This window comes from Salvelinus sp. IW2-2015, linkage group LG20 (assembly GCF_002910315.2).
Source record: "Salvelinus sp. IW2-2015 linkage group LG20, ASM291031v2, whole genome shotgun sequence".
Classification (NCBI taxonomy): domain Eukaryota; kingdom Metazoa; phylum Chordata; class Actinopteri; order Salmoniformes; family Salmonidae; genus Salvelinus; species Salvelinus sp. IW2-2015.
The window spans coordinates 76,753,656-76,778,893 of record NC_036860.1 but is presented as its reverse complement, the minus strand read 5'-3'; the positions used below and the strand labels follow the sequence as shown (position 1 = coordinate 76,778,893).

Here is a 25,238-nt window from a genome sequence, read left to right as displayed (position 1 = left end):
ATCAATGTAGCACTAAAAATAACAAGGTAGAACAGAAACCCATGAGAAATAGAAATAGGAAGAACACAGTTTATAAAGGGTCAGTTCCAATACCATATTTCCGATGTGCAGGGATACAGGTAGATATAGAGGTAAGGTGACTAGACATCAGGATGATAGACAGAGTAGCAGCAGCGCAAATTATGATTGTATGTAAGTGTGTGTGCTTGTTGTGTGTGTGTTGGAGTATCCGTGTGTGCGAGTGTGTAGAGTCCTGTGTGTGTGCATAGGTGTCAGTCTTGATGCCCCGGTACCGCTTGCCGTGCAGAAGCAGAGAGAACAGTCTATGGCTTGGGTGGCTGGAGTCTTTAAATTATATTCCGAGCCTTCTTTTCATACTGCCTGATATAGAGGTTCTGGATGGCAGGGAGCTCGGCCACAGTGATGTACTGGGCTATCCGAATCACCCTCTGTAGCGCCATGGCATAGAGGGCGGTGCTGTTTCCATACCACCTTACCTCTGATGCAGCTAGTCAAGATGCTCTCAATGGTGCAGCTGTAGAACGTTTTGAGGATCTATCATGAGGGCCCATGCCAAACCTTTTCAACCTCCTCCCTTCTCTCAGCACATATCCAAGCTGCAGGCTAAGGTTAAATCTAGACTTGGTTTCCTCTATCGTTATCGCTCCTCTTTCACCCCAGCTGCCAAACTAACCCTGATTCAGATGACCATGCCACCCATGCTAGATTTCGGAGATATAATTTATAGATTGGCAGGTAAGGGTGTTCTCGAGCGGCTAGATGTTCTTCGGCCATCAGATTTGCCACCAATGCTCCTTATAGGACACATCACTGCACTCTATACTCCTCTGTAAACTGCTCATCTCTGTATACCTGTCGCAAGACCCACTGGTTGAAGCTTATTTATAAAACCCTGTTAGGCCTCACTCCCCCCTATCTGAGATACCTACTGCAACTCTCATCCTCCACATACAACACCCGTTCTGCCAGTCACATTCTGTTAAAGGTCCCCAAAGCATACACATCCCTGGGTCGCTCCTCTTTTCAGTTCGCTGCAGCTAGCGACTGAAAGAGCTGCCAACAAAACAGCTCAAACCTGGACAGTTTTATTCTCAATCATCTACATTCAAAAGACTCAATCATGGACACTCTTACTGGACACTTGTGGCTGCTTGTCTTCTATGCCTAACAAAGTTTGTGCTGGCCTACTATGTTGTGGCTGCGCCAATGTTGTTGCTATGTTGTGTTGTCATGTTTTTTTTTACCTTTATTTAACTAGGCAAGTCAGTTAAGAAAAAATCGTTATTTACAATGAACAGTCTACCGGGAACAGTGCGTTAACTACCTTGTAGTCAGGGCAGAACAACATAGTTTTACCTTGTCAAGCTCGGGGATTCGAATCCAGCAACCTTTTGGGTACTGCCAACGCTTCTAACCACTAGGCTACCTGCGCCCGGCTGTGTGTTACCATGTTGTTACCATGTTGTTGTCATGTTTGTGTTGCTACCATGTGTGTTTGCTACCATGTGTTGTCGTGTTGCTACCATGTGTTGTCATGTTGTGTTGTCACCATGTTGTGTTGTTATGTTACCATGGTGTGTTGTGTTGTTACCATGTTGTGTTGTCATGTTGCGTTGTCACCATATTGTGTTGTGTGTTTACATGTTGTGTTTGTCATGTTGTGTTGTCACCATGTTGTGTTGTGTGTTTTACAATGTTGTGTTGTTACCATGTTGTGTTGTTACCATATTGTGTTGTCATGTTGTGTTGTTACATGTTGTCATTCTTGTTGACATGTTGTTTGTTCATTTGTTACCATGTTGTGTTGTCATGGTTGTTTACCATGTTGTGTTGTCATGTTGTTACCATTGTGTGTTGTCAGTGTTGTGTTGTTACCATTGTGTGTTGTTATGTTGTGTTGTTACCAGTTGTGTTGTCATGTGTTGCTACCATGTTGGTGTTGTGTCATGTTTGTTGGGCCATGTTGTGTTGCTGCCATGTTGTGTTGTCTTAGGTTTCTCTTTTATGTAGTGTTGTGGTGTCTCTCTTGTCGTGATGTGTGTTTTGTCCCCGCAGGAGGCCTTTTGCCTCTTGGTAATCCGTCATTGTAAATAAGAACTTGTTCTTAATTGACATGCCTAGTTAAATAAAGATTCAATAAAAATATGTAAATAAAAGGTGGAAGAGGCAATGTTGCCTCTCGACCCGCTCCACTGCAGCCCCATCGATGTGTTGATCAGCTCCTTGGTCTTACTGTCGTTGAGGGAGAGATTGTTGTCCCGGCACCACACTGCCAGGTCACTGACCTCCTCCCTGTAATCTGTCTCATCGTCGCCAGTGATCAGGCCTACCAGCGTTGTGTCGTCAGCAAACTTGATGATGGTGTTGGAGTCGTGCATGGCCACGCAGTCGTGGGTGAACAGATAGTACAGGAGGGGACTAAGCACACACCCGTGTGGGGCCCCATGTTGACGGTCAGCATGGCAGAGGTGATGTTGCCTACCCTCAACACCTGGGGGCGGCCTGTCAGGAAGTTCAGGATCCAGGGGCAGAGGGAGGTGTTCAGTCCCAGGGTCCTTAGCTTGGTGACAAACTTTTAGTGGACAATGTTGAACGCTGAGCTGTAGTCAGTGAACAGCATTCTCACATAGGTGTGGAGTGCAATTGAGATTAAGTTGTCTTTGGATCTGTTGGGGCAGTATGCAAATTGGGGTGGGTCTAGGGTGTCTGGGATGATGGAGTTGATGTGTGCCATAACTAGCCTTTCAAAGCACTTCAGGGCGGTAGTCACTATGGCTTGAAGCTTTAGAGTTCTTGGGAACAGGAACGATGATAGTGAATATGTCTGCCAGCTGATCTGCGCATGCTCTGAGAACATGCCCTTGAATACTGTCTGGCCCCGCGTCCTTGAGAGTGTTGACCTGATTAAAGATCTTACTCACGTTGGCCTCGGAGAACGAGATAACCCAGATGTCTGGGTTGGTGGGGGCCCTCACGCATGAAACGGTGTTGTTACGGTGGAAGCGTGCATAAAATGCAATGAGTTCGTCTGGAAGAGAGGCATCGTTGGACAGAGCACGTCTTCCTTTGTTATCCGTAATGGACTGTAGCCCCGGGTGTCGGAGCCTGTATAGTATTATTCCACCTTATACCTTATTGTCCTTTTGATATTTTGCGTAGCGGGACTTCTTGTACTTGTTCCTTTCCTCAGCCGTAGCCTCAGGGTTGTAGCCGTAGCCTATGTGATAGCCCTGTGTGATAGTCCTGTGTCCCCTATCCTTTCTCTTAGCGCCAACCTCAGTGTTAATCCAGGGCTTTTGTTTGGGGAAGCAGCGACCCTTCACTATGAGGACAACATCGCCGATACAATTCCTTATGAAGCCGGTGACGGAGGTGGTTATTCACGTCACTGTGAAAATAAAATCAGCACTGCTACTGTTTAATCTATCTTGTGCACTGCAGACAAGCACAGGTACTGTTTAATCCATCTAGTGCACTGCAGACAAGCACAGGTACTGTTTAATCCATCTAGTGCACTGCAGACACGCACAGGTACTGTTTAATCCATCTAGTGCACGCAGACAAGCACAGGTACTGTTTAATCCATCTAGTGCACTGCAGACAGCACAGGTACTGTTTAATCCATCTAGTGCACTGCAGACAAGCACAGGTACTGTTTAATCCATCTAGTGCACTGCAGACAAGCACAGGCATGTAAACACACATGTCAATATTATTCTGAGGTTGATTTATAACCGTTTATGACATTACGAAAAGGTTTTTCAACACAAAGGGCAGGCTTGGGGAGATTCTACAGTCATTGTCATTTCATCAGTGATGGTAAAGCAGTGTTCCTGTATTCAGGCTCCTCCAMCAYTCTTTGAAAATGTCCCTRTAAATGTTAGGCTGRTTAAAGAGCACTAAAGACAATACATCCCAGGCCTGCTCTCCTGATAACGGCTGGTCAGTCTCCTCCTTACAAATCTACTTCTCTCTGCCATTCACAGTAACACCACTCACAGCAAATGGGTCCATAATCGCTAGTGGAGAAAAATGTCACCACTGTAATGTTCATGAAGGCCACCTCGTCTTGATCCATCTTTTGACAACCTTCCATCTTTTTGTCAGTGTATCTGCCTATTGTTTCGGGAATCAAATATAGCAAACCAAAATGGGCACCTACCTGTACAGCATATTACTGGCCTGCACTGTCATGGGAAGAGATATGAGTGAACTGTCAACCTTTTGACTCATAGCAGAGACACAGAAACTCTCTCTCCCTCCACAGTCACCGCACACTCACCCTCTTCTGCTCCCTCCATTGACTCCTCAGACTGTCATGTAGCCTGCGTGCAGCCGAGGCCCACTGTGCAGCCAGCCTGCGCATCCTTCTCTTCATGAAACTCAGAGACTCCTTCCCCGTTCCCACCTGCTCCAGGAGGGCCCCAATGTCTGACCGGAATGCCGCCTGGAGGACAGGAAAAGGAACATCTACATTTTTTTTCTCCCGTTACTATGTTAATCACTTTGAGCACCTAGAAAAAGCTATATAAGTCCAATACATTAAACAATTAATTAATACATTAAACACCTCCCCAAGCCTGTACAAAACAGCCACATGGTAACCACCAATATCCAGCAGCCCTACTTGGAGTTGAGTGGAGATGGGTGTTATATGAGTACAGCTCTCCATGTCATACCCATTCCCCCTGGAGGCAGGGCTCTCAGATAGTGTTGCCTGAGGGACTCCTGCCTCATGCTCATAAACAGGCTGCCTTCATTTCACTCCGCATGTTTCCCAGCCCTTTTTAATCGCTGGATCACAGCGCAATCCGAGCAGCCAAGTGCTAATCAATGTTGTAACTGCATAAGGGAGCACAGAGGACTTATAAAAATGGCACACATAGACAGTCACACAAACCTCTCTGTCTCTCTCTCACACACACAGTGGGGACACACAGTCCCTCTTTCCTTCCACACACATGCTCTTGCTTATGCACACATACAAAATCAATATGAGAGGCATTACTTTCGCACTACAAGTTAATTCTTGTTTGGAAAGCAACTTGTAGGTGCTTCTGTGAACGCAGAGGAACACCTGAGAGAAGTCACAGGATTAGTCCAGCTGGATCCAGGCAGGCAATTAGAATCCATGATTAAGCTGCACAGATAATTCAAATGAGCAGCCGACCCATTGGTGTGTAGTGTACAGCGCTCCGGGGAGCAGCAAGGGGGCTGTAACTAGAACACCTGGCCCTGGTGGACCCATAAATAACTGGAATGCTGCTCTCACAAGAAAAACAGCAACAGCCATGATTCAAGGCAGAGGGAGAATAGACTGTCTGTGAGTGACTGTATATCCACACTCCCCTCCCAGGAGACTGTGTGGCAGTCGGATACAGGAACATTAGAGTGGAGATGAAATACAAAGACTAGAATCATAGACACAAACTCTGTACACACACACACACACACACACACACACACACACACACACATACACAGTAGCAGCCCTGTAAACAGCCCATGCCAACCCAGCTATCCCACCTGTCTCTTGGGGAAAGGTTTGTGCGTGGGTGTGGAGGTCTGGTTCCTCCAGGTCAGAGGGGGGCAGAACCACTCCACCTCACTCAGGTAGATGAGGAAGGARCAGTCGGAGCCGTCCACCCCATAGAAGGCATAGCAGGGGTCTGAGGTCCAGCGGGCACGCATCCACTGAGGGGAAAGGTCAAGGCAGACTCAAGTAATAATAAATATATACAGTATCTCTATGGATCAAAGGAGGTCAAAGTAGGTCAAATGTCAGTGTAGAAATGAATGTATTATAGCTAAGGAACCCATGAAATCTGACTTGGACTTGGTCAAGGTCCTTTCATTGATCTGAACACAGCACTAGACATTGATCCTTGTGAAACAAGGCAGGGTTGATTGAAGCTGATCGTAAAGCTGGAGTTGCAGGGTAATGAACAGTCCAAGAGCAAAAGGACATAGGGACTGTGGGATCAGGAAAACCACTGTGAAATTGTATGACATGCAGACTTACATCCACCTTGCTGGGGCAGTCTGGGTAGTGAGGGTCTTTGGGCACCTCACACTGTCCTGTTGTGCCATCCTTACCTGTGGGACAAAAACACATGTATTAACAACAAACACCTCCCTATGGGCAGAATCCTTAAAATACCTGCTCATAACTTTGCTATTCAGCCCTATGGAGCAGTTGAGGCAGAAACCAGACAAGCTTTTCAACAGGTCATGCCTAAAAGGGAGCATATCTTGGCTTTAGCACTAGTCTCTTAAATTAGAGCAGAACTCTCCTGGCCATGGGGGTAGAACAGAGTGTTAGACAGACTGTTGGGTTAGTTAACTCTACTGGCCATGGGGGTAGAACAGAGTGTTTCAACAGACTGTTGGGTTAGTTAACTCTACTGGCCATGGGGATAGAACAGAGTGTTAGACAGACTGTTGGGTTAGTTAACTCTAGTGGCCATGGGGATAGAACAGAGCGTTAGACAGACTGTTGGGTTAGTGTGATGTGATTTTTATGAATAATGACTAAATGATGTGTACATTTAACGTAGAATTATAACTAACATAATTATATCATGTCTGATGAAGAATGTTCGTCCATAAGAAAGAGGGACTGTTAGCAGGCAAGGAACTGTGTCAGACATCTTGTGACCACTGTGGAACTGATAATAGGGAAGGAAGTCTCCCCACCCAGGGAGGGGCGAAACCTTGGGCTTGTAGTAGATTGCACAGGTGGCAGACAATATATGAGAAGGACTTGTAAACTATATTATCATTGTCATTAGAGGAGGAGGGACATTTATGACGAAATGAGAGGTATATAAACCAATGTACATGTAATGATTGGCAGAACGTTCCCGTAAATAAACATTTGACTTTTGTAGACTGGGCCGCTGTCTGTTTTTATTTCTATCAGTATCCTACAAATCCTGATATAGCAGACTGAGTCATATTATTGAATTGGTTAAAGAATGAGAACTTAATTCTCCTAAGAATTGGTCCTTCGAGCCTGATCTCAATATCTGTCCCTGCCGTCTGACGGTACCACGCCGTAATATCGTGCACGGGCGGGTCATTGACCCATAAATTAAAGACCTGTCCCCTGACATTGGGGTTCCATAACAGGCCGGTATATACCTAAGGTCGGCAGAGACGGTGACGGGATCCAACCTACATTGCTTTTCCCAGTCTACAAGACAGGTCAGTAAATCTTTATTTACGAATTTGGGGGGAAATATTTAAGATATCTTGGATTGGATGTTCTATAAATGCTTAGAATTAATCAATAATAGGTGCTTGATTATTCTAAACAGATTCACTAGGTTTACTTTGTGTTGTAACCAAAATTGATAGGAGACAGGTCCGCGATGACCTGAGGTAAGGTGCACTACCACAGATAAAACTAACTTAATAATAGATCCGGCCACCTTTGTGACAGCCTGCAAGGTTTGTTAAGTAGGGAAATTAAATAAGTGTTGTTAGATAGGACGGTCGTTTTGTACAAATAGGATAACTTATGGTTAACTGGCATAAATTAGCCATAGACCCCATTCAAAAGACATACCTAAATAAAGTCCTAATACCTAAGTAGTCTATCTGTATATGGGAAGTAGTCTGAGACTATGAAAAGTAGCGATAGATATATTAAAACAGGTGTGGATATAAACTAGGCTTGGTGAGAAAGGAAGGTAATTCTATGCGAACAAGATAACCTATTCAATACTGAAATAAAGTCCAAAAATGGAGAAAGGAAGGGAAGCCTAATATAGCGGAGTGAAGATACGAGATATTAACTTTAAAAGTCCTATGACACGACAGAATGGGATGTTAACTAGGGGTTTACGCCCCTGGGTAATGGCTTATAGTTGTACGGGTGAGACCTAATGTCCGATCGACATTCAACTCTATAGATAAAGTTTTCAGAAAGGAGAAACACACATCAACACACATCAAACATCACATACACATAGAGTGTGTAAATATACCCTAGAATAGAAATAAGAGATACACATAGATTGTGAGCATAAAGAGACACACACAGAGTCAGGAGAGCAACTATAGGAATAGGATAACGGGAAAAAGAGCACACACATAGATCATAGAGACCTAATATAGACATACACAGGTCAAAAAGATACACATAGATGATGAGCATAATATAGACCCACGCACATAGGGAGTAGTGACATACACATCCAGTGTGAGATACATAGAGATAAGGTTCTACTAACAATGGGCAGTAAATCCTCAAAGGAGGTTCCGGATTTAACGGGAGACAAGCGTTATATGAAGTTAAAAGTTAAAAGAAATATTGATTTCCGGTCAAAAATGTAGAAAGAAGTATGAATTTGATGGACGTCTAGATGTAAAAAAGCTAGAATCGCTTATAAAGCAGATACATAAGAGATATGGAGATGAGACAGAAAAAGGTCAGACAGGTAGTAGGAAAGGTTTGTGCGGTTGTAAAAGGAGACGGGACCCCAGGACAGGGGGCAGCGGTAGTTTTACAGTGGGCTGTAAATACAGAGACAACGAGAGAGAGAGAGTAAGGAAAATCCTTGCTGGGGAAAAGCTTGGACCTTTAAATTAGGGCTATTTTCTGGAAAATTGTCTCGGTGCCGGAGTTTGCGACTACAGACAATTATAATAATAGGGTTGTTGGCGGGGAGGCTCCGTCATTCCAATAGTGATGGTGGTCGAGGGGTGGAACTCTTGCCTTACAACGCGAGAGACTCGGGTTCGTATCTCAGCCTATGCACCGATAGACTAAAATTCATTATGATTGTAATTCAACTATTTATAGCTTTTGCCCGGGAGAAATACGGTTAGTCAGTGTTTGTTTAAGATATAAACTGAATGTTTTAAAAGCTTGTTTAGGTTAAATTGAAAGACTAAGCCATTCAGAAAAATAGGGAGGCGATTTCGATGTAATACGTTATGTTGCCTAAATGATCTGATGGAATAATGTATTGAGACCGGAGTCGTATTTAAAATGCTGAATCATAGAAGAGACAGTTACCTAAATCTAATGAATTCTAAATAATAACGGACAGATAATTACGATAGTTGTGCCCATCGAATGTTTTTATTCTTATGGATTAACTGACATACGTTATAAATTTAGCGAAGTACATGGTACTTTTACATTTTGGAGTGGAGAAAGTTGGAAAGTTGGATTTTGCTCTTGCGATAGACTTAAAGCGGAGCTCGGTTTGAGTAGGGGGTATGTGTAACGGTGCTCTTCCTCTCCGTCTGAGGAGGAGTAGGAAATATCAGACCAATGTGCAGCGTGGTAAGTGTCCATAATTAGATTTTTAATAAATCAAATGAACACAGAACAAAATAACAAAACACGAACAAACAACCGAAACAGTTCTGTATGGTGAAACACAGACACAGAAAATAACTACCCACAACCCATAGTGGGAAAACTGGCTACCTAAGTATGATTCTCAATCAGAGACAACGATCGACACCTGCCTCTGATTGAGAACCATACTAGGCCAAACACATAGAAATATAACACACAGAACAAAACATAGAATAACAACATAGAATGCCCACCCCAACTCACGCCCTGACCAACCTAAAATAAAGACATAAAAAAGGAACTAAGGTCAGAATGTGACAGTATGTTTGCATAATAGCGTAAAACTGTGTCATTACGTAGAATGCACAATAACGTTACTCAAATTGATTTGACAGTTGTTGGGATACATTCGTGACCAACTATATTCCTTGGGTTTGGCTTGTCGAACACATACTACTGCTATTGCAGACAGCCAACAATAATTTGCAATTCGTTGAAATTGCTGCTGCCTGGGCACGGGCTGAGCGCCTGCTGCTGACGTCACTCACAATGCACTTTTGCAGCCAGGCAATGAGGTTGTGACTGAGGGTGGGACAGAGAAAATTGTTTGTGTCATTGAGAGGGAAAATGCGTGCATTATAGCTTTGAGTCACTTTTCAAAAGTTACTAAAATTTCCAAATACATTTTCAAAAAGTAGCTAAATTTGTCAGGGTAGTCTGAAAATATGCTAAATCTAGCAACAAAATTGCTAGGTGGGCATCACTGGTTGGTGGGGCTCACTGGGCTATATTTGGCTGTAAGAGAGGGAGGTCTGAATAGTTGAATCGTAAAAGTTTTGTGATAGTTCCCGGTTATTGATTTTTGGTTTGATTGTTTAGGTAACACCAGTGAATTTGAACAAGAAGTTAACGTATTCTAAACATTATAATCTGTTTCCATTACATGGAACCATGTCCGGTCGGTAAAGGGGATTGCAGGTTAGTTAATTTTATTTTAAAGGGACAGTGCACGCTAATCACAGTTGTGGGTATCTAATGGCAGGATATTCCTATTAAGAATTTTGGGAGACCGTCTGCAGACGGACTGTAATCTTGAAGGGAGCGAGTGAGTGAGATAGAGGCATGTTTCTACCAAAATTGAAAAGGTCTGGATATGTTGTGTTTGTTTTTAGCCTTTGGGTTTGAGGAAATTTCCATTTTCCTATAGACACGAAATCTTAAAGGGGTACACACATGTGGAATATGAGAAGTTTTATTTTCTGAGTTTTAATTAAACACGTTAATTCTTTTGATAAGGGAATGTTCTGGGAATATATAAATTGAGTAACACGACTGTAAAAGGGTGGTATGACTTAACCTCGATCATGGCTTTTTCTTTTGGGGTCTGATCAGCCTCAGGGGAGGGCCATTTGGATAAGGAATTTAAGGTCATTTGTGATACTGATTTTAAGGTAAATTGAGTAATTGATAATTATGAATGAGTTTATAGTTCTTTGACATAGTGGTAATTTGAACCAATGAGAAGATGGAGATAACCTTAATCAACCTATGTAATTACTTTGGAGATGGCCACCATAGACAAGTTATTTTTCCAAAATCTATGAGTTCAGACAGTAAGACACTTAGTCAAGATTTGGCAAAACCCCATATAATTGACAGACTGTTATGAGAAAGTGCGACAGACAGATAGGAGGAAGGGCAGACGGAGGAGTCCTCCCCGCACTGCTGAGACCTTGAAGGTTTGGGTTTAGAGAGGAGAAGGTGGGGAAGGGGGGCCAGGAAATCAGCAAGATAGGAGTGACACAGACTGGGTCACGGTTACTGAGGGGAGACAAAAGGGGGAATGAAAACTTAGTTGGTTTCAGGAACTAAGGTGTTAAACAAGGAAACATTGCCCAGAAATTATTCGACACAGCAGGCCGAAATAGTAGCATTGACCAGTGCCTGTGAAATAAGAAAGGAGAGAAAGGTTACTGTTTACATAGACAAGCACATATATATCTAAGACCATACAAAACAGCACAGATAACTCTTAAAGTAGACAAAACACTTGACAGAGAATTGATACAGGATAGACATGAATGAATGCCCCTCAGGGAGAATTGGACATAAAGAGAATGAAAGGGGCGATCCTACATGATAAGGTCAGACATAAGGATAATTTACTAATATTACCTAAGTCATTGTTTAGATAATGCAACATATATAAAATTATTGATGAGACTGATTTAAGATTAGTCCATGTTATTGTTAGATAAAATACAGTGGACTCCTGAAGGAGAGATTTCATTAGTACAGAAAACATATGCTATGTTTAGCATTCGTTTTGGCTTTATTTAATCATTAGAAGATTTTTATTTAAATAAGTAGAAAGTTGACAGGGATATATGCCATCTGTGGTGATCCAGAATCATTGAGTTTTCTGAGAACGATAAACTATTGTAGGGTGTGGGTCCCACACTTCGCATTACATACAGGAATACTTAGTGATTTGATCTATGGTAGGACTATGGCAGCAAAAGACAAAATTATATGGACAAGGGAGGCGGAGAATCAGTTTATGACTATGTAGCAGAGACGGAGAAAGTAGTTCTCCCCAGACCAGATCTAACTGATTTGCCTTTGCCAGATGCTGAAATTACTATGTTTGTTGATGGGTCTTCTAGAAAGAACCCAGATGGCTCAAATGCCACTGGTTATGCAATAGTGACTCTTACTGAGGTGTTGGAAGCTGGAGCATTACCAAATAATTACTCTGCTCAACAAGCTGAAATTGTTGCCCTTACCAGGGCTTGTGAATTGGGGAAGGGTAAATGCATTATGATACATACTGATAGTGCTTATGCTTTTAACACCGTCCATATATTTGCAGCTCAGTGGAGAAACAGGGGTATGATCACTACGGCAGGTAAACCCATTACACATGCGCAGCTAATTTTGAATTTGCTAGAAGCAGTCTTATTACCAGAGAAGGTAGCGATTTGTAAATGCGAAGCACATACGAAAGGCACTGACTACGTCAGCATTGGGAACAGAAAGGCAGAAGAGGAAGCAAAAAGGGCTGGCGGATAGCCACACCCACACACACAGATTCTCACTTGAAGGAGGAAGTTAGTATAGACACAGAATTACTGAAGGAAAGTCAGCTTCGAGCCCCAGTTAAGGAATTTACTAGATGTGTTAAGATGGGGGCCGTTGACAAAAGAGGAATTTGGCACAAAGGGAACCTCTCTATTTTACCTAAGTCATTGTTTAGATGCAGCAAGATTGATACATGGGCGGAGCCAGGTATCAACCGGAGGGATGAGGGCCTAGTGGCCTATTGATGGCCCAGTGGCCTAGGCAGGATAGGAAAGATGTCGTGGCCTAGTGGCCTATGTGATAATGAACTACTAATTAAAAAAAATAATTGTAATAAATAAGCTAAAATATTAGGTCAAGATATTATCCCTAGAGTTGGTTTACTAGGATATATGTCCCAATTCCCGTGCTTCTACACCTGCATTGCTTGCTGTTTGGGGTTTTAGGCTGGGTTTCTGTACAGCACTTTGAGATATCAGCTGATGTACGAAGGGCTATATAAATAAATTTGATTTGATTTATATAAATCCACATACTCAGTATGGACGGAGGTGGAGTATAGTGAAGGTGAGGGCTTTTGACTGCAATCCGGAGCGAGAGAAGTATTGCATAAAGGTAATGAAAGAGGATCTAGGGTTATGGTATGTTGGATTTGACCAGGTTTCGGTTGATAACAGAGTATTAGACAGACTGTTGGGTTAGTTAACTCTAGTGGCCATGGGGATAGAACAGAGCGTTATACAGACTGTTGGGTTAGTTAACTCTAGTGGCCATGGGGATAGAACAGAGCGTTAGACAGACTGTTGGGTTAGTTATCAGCCACTTCTGAAAGCCTGGCTTCCCTTGCTGATCTCTGATGCCTACTGAGAACAGTGGATAGACAACACTGTGTGGGCTTGATTAATAACATCCCCTATCTCCCCCACGTTCCTCTCTCCCCAGTCTCACTCCTTCATTCCCTCTCTCCCTAGTCTCACTTCTTCATTCCCCCTCTCCCTAGTCTCACTTCTTCATTCCCTCTCTCCCCAGTCTCACTCCTTCATTCCCTCTCTCCCCAGTCTCACTCCTTCATTCCCTCCCTCCCTCCCTCCCTCCCTCCCTCCCTCCTCGTCGGCAGCCAGCTCCAATTAGCCTAATTAAAGAGAGCGGAAGCTGTTTCTCTACCAGCGTGCCGCCAAGCCTGGGTGAGCGCAATCACAGACAAAGGATTAGCAGCCATTCTGTTTGATTACCATTATAACTACTGCAGTCACAGTGTGGAGCGCTATAACTAGCGGTGTCACTAAATTAGCCAGGGGATTAGGTTCTGGTAGCAAAAACAGTCTCTACAGAATAGGACATGTCTGCTTTACTCAATGACAAGGCAAATAATGACAATATGCAACGTCTATAATTGGCTTTCTAATGTGTCGGCTAGTGGAGTTAGTCTTGCTTTGCATGTAAGTAGCCTACTGTATCTCTTGCTCAAACAGAACAGGAGCACAATGAACTGAGCAGAGGACAGCTAATAGAAGAAAGCTGACAGTCTCAGATCTTCTTAACTAGGGGGGAATTCATCAGCATACACTGAACATCATGTAGCGTTATTTATAATTATGCTGAGACAGGGAGATAGAGCCTTCCTGCAGCGTAGCTCTCTTTACAAAGACATGAATGGAGACTCATCATCTGAAGTACTGTCATAAATGTTGCCTGTCATGTTCAATAGGGTCTTACAGTGTGGCAGACATATACAACTACCTTTCAAATGTGAAGAGTGGTCAGATGTGTGTGTGTCTCTTGTACCTCTGTTGGTGGCCATGCTGCGCTGTAGGATCTGCTCCACCCTCACAGCCATGTCAGACATGTTCTGGGCAATAGCCTGGATCCTCTCCACCAGACCAATTGGCTGGATCCTGCCAACACACACACACACACACACACACACAGGGGAATGATCATCAATAGGGCACATGCAGGCACAGGTGAATTAAGTGTTAGGCATGTCTCCTCTTTCTTACTGATCATTTCTGCCATCTCTTTCCCCATGACAACCCACCGGGCACACACTGGTTGAATGAATTGTTTTTTTCTAGTCATTTCAATGAAATTATGTTGAACCAACGTGGAATAGATGTTGAATTGATGTCTGTGCCCAGTGGGAATGCACATTCAATCTTTATCCTTTATCTCAATCCTTAAACTCCCTGGAAACATCTAGAAAAAGAAACGTAGAAGGCTCCTTCTTTCATCTAAGTCCACCCTCCTACAGTATACGCTTACCGTTTCCTCCCAAAATATATTTTTTATTTTACCTTTATTTAACTAGGCAAGTCAGTTAAGAACAAATTCTTATTTTCAATGATGGCCTAGGAACAGTGGATTAACTGCCTTGTTCAGGGGCAGAACGACAGAGTTTTACCTTGTCAGCTCGGGGATTCGATCTTGCAACCTTTCGGTTACTAGTCCAATGCTCTAACCACTAGGCTACCTGCTAATTGAGCTTCAACAAGTAGAGGAAATGCTAATTGTGTGGAACTTGGTTGGAGCGTGAAATAAAAAAGCTTTTAAACTCTGACACAATTTATTTGTTGAGGTGAAAAAGTGACTCAGCACATTAAAGCAGGTCCCTGGGAGACTGAGAACAGAGCGCAATTAGGTTGTTAGCAAATGCCTTTTATGGCAGCTGACTGCCATGGCTTGTTGTTGCCATGTTAGTGTTGGCAAAACAATCAGAAAAAAAGAGAGAGAGTGAGAAAGAAAGAAAGAAAGAGAAAAGGAGACAGCAATAAAAAGAGGGAGATAGCCCTGAACTCACAGCTATCTCAGGCACTAGCAGTGAAAACTGGAAGGTGCCCAGGGAACTCCAAGCTGAAGCATTATGGCTGTGTGAACATTTTGAACTTGCTTTGGCTCCCTTCCGATAAAGACAGAAATCTCAGCCCTAGCTGATGTATCATAAAGGTCCAAAGAGGCACAGAGATTTCCAGCTGTCTTTATGGAGCCATGATGATTGTGTATAATCTCAACGCAGTCAGTCAGCCACCTGGGCCCCACAGTATAAAAGAACAGTGCTCCTGTGTGTGCTGTAGAGAACGGAGGACTAAATGTTCTCACGGGCAWAGCSAAGGTTAAGCAAGGCCTCCSAGACAGAATTATCACCAGTRCATTCAGCMTCTWTCTGTTACTTCTATACTGGGTCTTCCCAAGGCTGCTGTGACCTGTTCAGGGAAGTTGAGGACCCTCCAATAGGATTGATGCTGGTCTTAAGGAGTACTACTGTACTATAGATGGACTCTGCAGAGCTGAAGACACTGTTTATCAGGGAGTATCAACCAAAACCAAATCAATACCTGGGGTCTAACAGCCCTGTCATATCAATGACGCTTACTGTACAGTGTTCAACACTGGCCTTTTGCTTTTGTTCAAACTGTACAGCTTTATCTAACATATGCATTTAAATGAATGGTTGGGAGGTTTTGTTTTGGAAGAAATGGGCAATGGTCTAGACCAGTGCTTTTGGAATAAGTGTATGAGCATAGGTGTGGTATGTGTGTCTAAAATGCTGCATTACTTTGTGTAAAATCCCCCTCTAATATCACTTGACCATGTACTACCCTACGGGCAAGTGTTAGCCATCACTTCCTATTCCCTCCTATGAGGCAGCATGTCAGAACAGATGAGAGCCAGACAGACAGAGCTGTCCTCTACACAGCACCAGACTGCAGCACAGACTGATCAGTATAGGAAACATTCCTGTGGCCAGACAGATAATCCTGTCCTCCCTCTATAGAACACCACTAATACATTTACAATGGGTGTCTGGCCCTGGAGAACCATATACAGCATTAAAGAGAGACGGCTGATTCCTTTTTAAAGACCTAACAGTTGACTCTGAATGGCTCTGGGTTCTTTGTTTGTATCTGTTAAACTGCACCTTGGCTGAATTCTGAGCAGGTCACCAAGCAAACTAGACTTTATTACCAAAGGCAAACTGCTGAGGCCTAGAGATGCTCCCCCTTTTTCATAATCGCTTACAGTTAGGCTGACTTAAACAGCAATGAATGGCCTCTTTCCGACAACATTTAGGAACAAAATCCTCATCATTTCTATAGTACCTCCCAAAGAAGCCAATTAGATGCCTGTACATGATAGAATGTGAATAGTGGGAGTTATTTATGTTCTAACAATACTGTCTATTCTGGTGGTTAGAATCCATATCAAACATCCACAACTCTGCATCCTGGCAGTTAGCTTAACTCTCAGGCATAGTTTGAGCCGGGATTATTTTCCTGGTGTGAGACAGTGAGTGTAGGAGCAGGGATGTCCAGAAGGGATGGCCAGAGTGTCAGACATGGGCAAACCTCGGCAGGAGGGAGCCTCTCAACCCCATGTATGAGAGAGGTCCGTTGCCATGGAGACAGAAGAGCAAACTCCAGGTTGTTAGCCTCTGCATGTCTGGTAGCGCAGCATCCCTGTCTGACTGTCCATGTCCACCCAATAACAGGGCAAATAGATAGGAAAATGTTGAGACTAACGAGACAACTTCTAGTTTAAATATCCTCCAATTATTTGTTTATATGCAGACAAATACATGCATACACCATACATTATGTAATGGCAGGCCTGCTACCAAACCCCAGAACCCTACCTGTCCAGTGCTGAGCTGAGCTCATCYAGTCTGTGGGAGTCTGTGGTGGTGTTGCCCAGTTTGGACAAAGTGTCCATCCTCTTCATGATGACCTCCAGCATATCACTGATCTTCCTCAGCACCCCGCGAGACTCTGGACCACCCAGCACTGCCAACACACAGACACATACAGTAGGTCAGATAAGAGCACAAGGGCTGGGGTCAATTCAATTAGAAGGCTGTCAATTCAGGAAGTAAACTTAAATAACAATTCAAAATGTGGAAAAACTTCTCAAACTGAGGACTATTAAAAACTGAGGACTAGAAGCTACTTTTTTTTAATGTTTCAATGTTTATAAAAAAAAATTAAAAAAAACACTTTCTGAATTGACTGCCTTCAATTCATCCCTGAAGAGCAAAATACAGTTAAATCGAGTACAGGCATAACTGAATGACAATAGAGACTGAATACAATATGTAATTTTATTGAATATTTTTGGGTAGGATAGTTGGGGTAGTAGGCCTCGTCTCAGAGGAATGTTCCTCAGAGCCAGATGCTGATGACAGGTTGCCCTATGCTGGGCAGCTGGCATCAAACCCCCTCACCCACTGGGAGAACGGGGATCCGATGACGGGCCTTCAGTTGGTGGTGGTGGGGAGGTCGTTGGAAGACTTGCTGCAAAACAGCAAGTGGGAGACGCAAGGTTTGAGATTCATGCCCATAGACCCTTTTCTAGTACACGACACACTGACTTCACGCATAGACGCACGAGACGCTTGGCTGCAGTCAGAAAGCCATCGCCATCTGCGCCTATTCAACGTAGATTTGTTTTTATTACTTCTGAACAACAACAAAAAACATTTTGGGGTTCTCATACGCCTTCAATGATGTTTTGATTCTTGCTTGAACAGTCGCTAAGATTATATTTGGTTGTGATCTTTGCAAAATAACTATTTTGGATGCAGCACTTGTTAGCTAGAATGCTAACACTCATTGATATAGTCTGTAGCAAAAGCTAACCAATACTGGTTAAGGTTGAAGTGTTTTCTAAGTATAATGCAGTTGGTTTGCGATGATGACACAAACATTTTATTAAACAGGTCATTCATACAAGCCTTAAAATCCAATTATAATCCAAAAGTAGTGTGAAATGCACTCATAAGCAACATGTAAAGACAGGCTTTTTTTTGCTGGCATTCTATAAGAACCCCGTGTTCTGCAAACAACTTGCGCACATCACCATTGCGGCAACGTTTGCAAACACAGAAAGGGGTCTACTGGTTGAAAGAGATTAAAGTAATTATTGCACAAGTGAGTCCATAGGTTAATCAGCAACCGTGGTGGAATTGCCTTAGTGTGCCATGATCATAGGGTGAAGTTAATAGGTGAATGACATTCCACACGCTTGCTAATAGTAAAGGAAGAGGAGAGACCTGACGCTATGCTGATGAGGTAAAATTATGACACCACCCTATAAATACCGGCTATACTGATGAGGTAATGTTATAGGCACTACCCTATAAATACCGGCTATACTGATGAGGAAATGTTATAGGGCACTACCCTATAAATACGGCCTATACTGATGAGGTAATGTTATAGGCACTACCCTATAAATACCGGCTATACTGATGAGATTAATGTTATAGGCACTACCCTATAAATACCGGCTATACTGATGAGGATGTTATAGGCACTACCCTATAAATACCGGCTATACTGAATGAGATAATTGTTATAGGCATACCCTATAATACCGGCTATACTGATGAGGTAATGTTATAGGCCACTACCCTATATAATACCGGCTATACTGATGAGGTAAATGTTATAGGCACTACCCTATAAATACCGGCCTTATACGCATCCAGTCCTCGTGGGCCTGATTGGCGTCAAGTTTCCCCCCATCCCGAACAACACACGGATTTAAACGAACTGCATTTTTAACTGAAGTTCATGATTAGTTGATTATTGGAGTCAGGTGTGTTAGCTGGCGGGCAAAAAGTCTGACACCAATCAGGCCCCCGAGGACTGGAGTTGCCCTGGGCTATGCTTGATGAGTGAGATAGTGATGTGAATTATATGAGTTGACTAAATGAATAAAAAGTGACAATCCATTCAGTCCAGCCTTACTGATTGAATGTTCGTAAACGACATTACCAGACAGACAGACAGACAGTGATAGAGATCTGTTGTGTGGTTAACTGCTATATTGACAAAGAGAACTGCCAGTTAAATCAGACATGTTGGAAGTACAAGCACCATTGCCTCTCTGATCCATACTGTCAGCATATCAGCATCATCCAAAATGAGTTAATCTAACTAAACAATCAATCCGGGGCTAAGTACAACACAGAACCTAGGGGACAATCCTACTGCTTCCCCACTCCAAGGCCTATCCATTCTACAATATGAAGAATAAATTAAATCTAGAATCGGCTTCCTATTTCGGCAACAAAGCCTCCTTCACTCATGCTGCCAAACCATATCCTCGTAAAACTGACTATCCTACCGATCCTCGACTCAGCAATGTCATTTACAAAATAGCCTCCAACACTCTACTCAACTAATTGGATGCAGTCTATTCACAATGTTGCCATCTGTTTTGTCACCAAAGCCCCATATACTACCCACCACTGCGACCTGTACGCTCTCGTTGGCTGGCCCTCGCTTCATACTATTCACCAAATCCACTGGCTCCAGGTCATCTACAAGTCTTTGCTAGGTGAAGCCCCGCCTTATCTCAGCTCACTGGTCACCATAGCAGCACCCACCCTTAGCACGCGCTCCAGCAGGTATATTCAAAGCCAATTCCTCCTTTGGCCGCCTTTCCTTCCAGTTCTCTGCTGCCAATGACTGGAACGAACTGCAAAAATCACTGAAGCTGAAGACTCATATCTCCCTCACTAACTTTAAGAACCAGCTGTCAGAGCAGCTCACAGATCACAGCACCTGTACATTGCCCATCTGTAAACAGCCCATCCACCTACCTCATCCCCATACTGTATTTATTTATTTTGCTCCTTTGCACCCCAGTATGTCTACTTGCACATTCATCTTCTGCACATCTATCACTCCAGTGTTTAATTGCTATATTGTAATTACTTCGCCACCATGGCCTATTTATTGCCTTACCTCCCTTATCTTACCTCATTTGCACACACTGTATATATAGTTTGTTTATTCCATGTGTAACTCTGTGTTGTCGTATGTGTCGAACTGCTTTGCTTTATCTTGGCCAGGTCGCAGTTGTAAATGAGAACTTGTTCTCAACTAGCCTACCTTTAAATAAAGGTGAAATAAAAATAAATAAAACTTAATGTATTTACAAAGGCTGCGTCACAATACAGATTCACTCAAGATTGCATTTGAAATGCAATGCATTGCAGACTGTCACGATCGTCGTCCTCCTCATCTGAGGAGTAGTAAGAAGGATTGGAGGACCAAAATGCAGCGTGATGATTATCCATTTTAATTAGAAAACAAAGAACAAAACAATAAACGGACAAACGAACGAAAACGCAACAGTCCCGTATGGTGACACACAAAGACAAAGACACAGAAACAGGAACAATCACCCACAACCCACAATACAAAACAGGCTACCTAAATATGGTTCCCAATCAGAGACAATGACGAACACCTGCCTCTGATTGAGAACCATATCAGGCCAAACACATAGAAATAGACAAACTAGACATACAACATAAAATGCCCACTCAGATCACACCCTGACCAAACAAAACATAGAAACATACAAAGCAAACTATGGTCAGGGCGTGACACAGACAGATGTTCCATGAATATCTCAGCCAGGCCCTGTGGTATTTTCGGTGCACCTTGACAAAACAACATCCAGGAGTTTCTCTATTTTATTTATTTAACCTTTATTTAACTAGGCAAGTCAGTAAGAACAAATTCTTATTAACGATGACGGTCTACCAAAAGGCCTCCTGCGGGGATGGGGGCTGGGATAAAAAATAATAATTTTAAAACACCTTAATTTGACCTTCATTACCGAGGCAGAGAACACAGGGACAAACACAGTGGTGGGCCGTCAGGGCCTGCAAGGCCTTCTCTGCTGGCCTAAACATCATCAGAATATAATTTTTTTTTAAATATATTTTCCCACAAATATGTATTAAATTATTCCCCAGAGTAAGAGTTATACTCTTCATTTCATAGCTTTCCTCTTGGTTGCACTGCTTCCAGCCCCAGGTTGAGATTTGGAGGGCTGGTCTTTATGTTAGATCTTTTATCCAATCATATTCAGCCATCATGTGTTGCCAGGGGTCTAAAATCTGCCCTCAGGCCTTCAGAATCAACAGTGCGGGCGCTTGTAAGCGTATAATTGAATGGAAATGAAAATTTAGTGTCAACCAATCAGCTTTAGAGTTGGCTATTGTACGCCTGCTAGCTGGCTCCAGTGTTACACAGGAGCCAGCTAGCAGGCGTAGTGCGTGCACGTCTTTTGATTGGATTACCAATATGAGAAGGCAGGTCCTATGGGCAGGTCTATGCAGATCTAGGAAACTGAATTTGATAAACAAATTAAATTCGCGTACTACTAAGCTGTTTTTTCAACCCACAATGGCGGAAGGAGGAGAAGATATCGATTTGGTCGAGGATATAATTATAACGCCATTCTCAAGACGAACTTTTCAGAGAAAGTTAGACATTGTAAGGAGAGGCGCCCGACGCCACAAAGCCTGTCACAGGCGGGAAAGCCACTTCAAAGTTTCAACTACGACGCTGTTAATGGCTTCACAGCTCCGAGAAGCACTGCAAACTGTACTGCTGAGAGCCTATTATTTGCAATGTGACTCGATTTGGGTTGTTGCAGCCACATGGCTTTGCAAACTTGAGTTGTCTAAACCAAGGCAGCAACGAGACGCCAAAGTACGCTGGGCACTTACAAGCAATGTGCTTTTGAAACTTTTGGGGACACCGGTATCTACAGCTCAAAAAACAAGCGCGCAGGGCAACGGAGCTGCACAATGAAAAGGTGAAGGGAATATATGTAAAAACTCATGATTGTGTCATGTTTTTGATAAACACTGTTTACCAAAAATGGCAATTTGTCAATTCAAGTACGCAACGCCTGTTATACTGCGTTTCTGTCTAAATGTATATGTCTAGAGCCATGGCACATAATATGATGGTAATAAGAGGTGGATTAATTCGGGTGGGACTGTGTAGTACCTCACTGAAGGCCCAGGCCCCAGGCCCACGGCACGCCACTGGACAAAACAGGAAGGGAACAAATTAGGCTGACATTTTTGTTTTTCCCTTCTTTCTCGCTCCAATTACCCATGACCCAGAGAGAGCAAGGGAACCAGAATGATGCTGTTAGCCCTCACCTGGTCAATGAAAGAGTCCGTAGCTATTAGACCAGGGTCAACTCAGTTCTCCACCACACCACACTCAATGTTACGCATGCCTCCTTATGTTTACCTAATTACTCTGCTCTAACTCACAACGGAGATTTTATTAACTAAAGAGCACACCCAAGTCACAACAGAATATTGAATCAATAACCAGCTCTGAGTTAAATGAGAATATGTACAACTTCGGTTAACAACTGTTAAAGAAGGACTGTTCCTTTTAGTCAATTTGTACCAAAGTCTAATACAAAACTAAATAATAGCCTTATCCTTACCTATGTCTGACAGATCTGAGTTGTTGAGAACACTGACCGACACAGCCCAAATGTTGTGATTGGGTGTGAATGAAATAGGTTCACCTTTATGTGGTTCATTCTCAAGCGTATTAGCTCTTAAAAATGCATTGTGTTGCAGACTCACTTGCTTTCACTGTCAGACTTATTTGTCCGTCTAAAGAGAATCACCTTCGTCAGAAAAACAAAACAGTTTTTAACATTTAAACCACACAACAAACAAACTCAGGAGTAAGTACTTAATCAGGGGGGAAAAACTGATTAGATGAATTGATCTTCCTGCTCTGGATTCACGTGTGTGTGCACACAAGTGTGCCGTGTGACATGTGTAAATATACAGACACACTTTGTCTAAAATGTCTTCCTTTCATCCTGTCATGGTTACATCTTCCATACCTGTCTAGAGTATAATAAATAAAACATGGTAGATAGGCTCTCTTCACTTCACTAAGGCTGAGCAGGGGCTGTTCATACAGTTGAATCGGAAGTTTACATAACACTTAGCCAAATACATTTTAAAACTCAGTTTTTCACAATTCCTGACATTAATCCTAGTAAAAATCCCTGTCTTAGGTCAGTTAGGATCACCACTTTATTTTAAGAATGTGAAATGTCAGAATAAATAGTAGAGAGAAGATTTATTCAGCTTTTATTTATTTCATCACATCCAGTGTCAGAAGTTTACATACACTCAATTTAGAATTGTAGCATTGCCTTTAAATTGTTTAACTTGGTCAAACGTTTCAGGTAGCCTTCCACAAAGCTTCCGCAATAAGCTTGACGGTGAATTTTGGCCCATTCCTCCTGACAGAGCTGGTGTAACTGAGTCATGTTTGTAGGCCTCCTTGCTCCCACACGCTTTTTCAGTTCTGCCCACACATTTTCTATAGGATTGAGGTCAGGGCTTTGTGATGGCCACTCCAATACCTTGACTTTGTTGTCCTTAAGCCATTTTGCCACAACTTTGGAATTATGCTTGGGGTCATTGTCCATTTGGAAGACCCACTTGCGACCAAGCTTTAACTTCCTGACTGACGTCTTGAGATGTTGCTTGAATATATCCACATAATTTTACTTCCTCATGATCCCATCTATTTTGTGAAGTGCACCAGTCCCTCCTGCAGCAAAGCACCCCCACAACATGATGCTGCCACCCCAATGCATCACGGTTGGGATGGTGTTCTTCATCTTGCAAGACTCCCCCTTTTTCCTCCAAACATAACGATGGTCATTATGGCCAAACTGTTATATTTTTGTTTCATCAGACCAGAGGACATTTCTCCATAAAGTATGATCTTTGTCCCCATGTGCAGTTGCAAACCGTAGTCTGGCTTTTTAATGGCGGTTTTGGAGCATGGTTTCTTCCTTGCTGAGCGGCCTCTCAGGTTATGTCAATATAGGACTAGTTTACCTGTGGATATAGATACGTTTGTACCCGTTTCCTCCAGCACCTTCACAAGGTCCTTTGCTGTTGTTCTGGGATTGATTTGCACTTTTCGCACCAAGGTACGTTCATCTCTAGGAGACAGAACTCGTCTCGTTCCTGAGCGGTATGACGGCTGCGTGGTCCCATGGTGTTTATACTTGCGTACTATTGTTTGCACAGATGAATGTGGTACCTTCAGGAGTTTGGAAATTTCTCCCAGGGATGAACCAAAATTGTGGAGGTCTACTATTTTTTTTCTGAGGTCTTGGCTGATTTATTTTGATTGTTCCATGATGTCAAGCAAAGAGGCACTGAGTTTGAAGGTAAGCCTTGAAATACATCCACAGGTACACCTCCAATTGAGTCAAATTATGTTAATTAGCCTATCAGAAGCTTCTAAAGCCATGACATCATTTTATGGAATTTTTCAAGCTGTAAAGGCACAGTCAACTTATTGTATGTAAACTTCTGACCCACTGGAATTGTGATACAGTGAATTATAAGTGAAATAATTTGTCTGTAAACAATTGTTGGAAAAATTACTTGTGTCATGCACAAAGTAGATGACCTAACCGACTTGCCAAAACTATAGTTTGTTAACAAGAAATTTGAGGAGTGGTTGAAAAACGAGTATTAATGACTCCAACCTAAGTGTATGTAAACTTCCGACTTCAACTGTACATACATAGATTGCACATCCATTTAAATGAAATCCCCAGACTGGATCAGTTTGGCAACAACATGACTCAAAGGAGAGGGAGGGAGATCTGTAATATACAGAAACACTTCAAAGAACATCTCCCTTATTTTCCTGGTAATAACTGTTATAGAATGCTGAAAGACAGCATATGCTCACCCTACAGTAATGCTAGGGATTGAAATAATTCAACAACAGCAAAAAAAATATGTAGAAGTCATTCATAGTTTTCAATCTCAAGAGTAATTCTATTGATGCATTTGTTCGGCGGGAGCATGAGGCTTACAGAGACGGTCTCTCAACCAGAGTAGAGGCTATAAAGCAGGTGCCAAGTTCGAGGGAGGCTCTCCCTGCCGCTGGGCTTTGAGTCTAGGGGAACTGGAACGTAGCTTCACAATAATGACGTTTCT

The 25,238-nt window shown here is 42.8% G+C and overlaps 1 protein-coding gene across 1 annotated transcript in view; it reads right to left on the bottom strand.

Annotated features, from left to right (window-relative positions):
• Window positions 1-25,238, bottom strand: part of LOC111980111 (alpha-1,6-mannosylglycoprotein 6-beta-N-acetylglucosaminyltransferase B) — a 38,685-nt gene that overhangs the window by 1,920 nt on the left and 11,527 nt on the right. The window contains exons 4-8 of the mRNA XM_024010775.2: window positions 17,049-17,196; window positions 14,204-14,313; window positions 6,044-6,117; window positions 5,548-5,715; window positions 4,304-4,468 (exon numbers count right to left, since the gene is read on the bottom strand). Coding sequence (XP_023866543.2) covers window positions 4,304-4,468; window positions 5,548-5,715; window positions 6,044-6,117; window positions 14,204-14,313; window positions 17,049-17,196 — 665 coding nt within the window. The remainder of the gene's footprint in view (window positions 1-4,303; window positions 4,469-5,547; window positions 5,716-6,043; window positions 6,118-14,203; window positions 14,314-17,048; window positions 17,197-25,238) is intronic.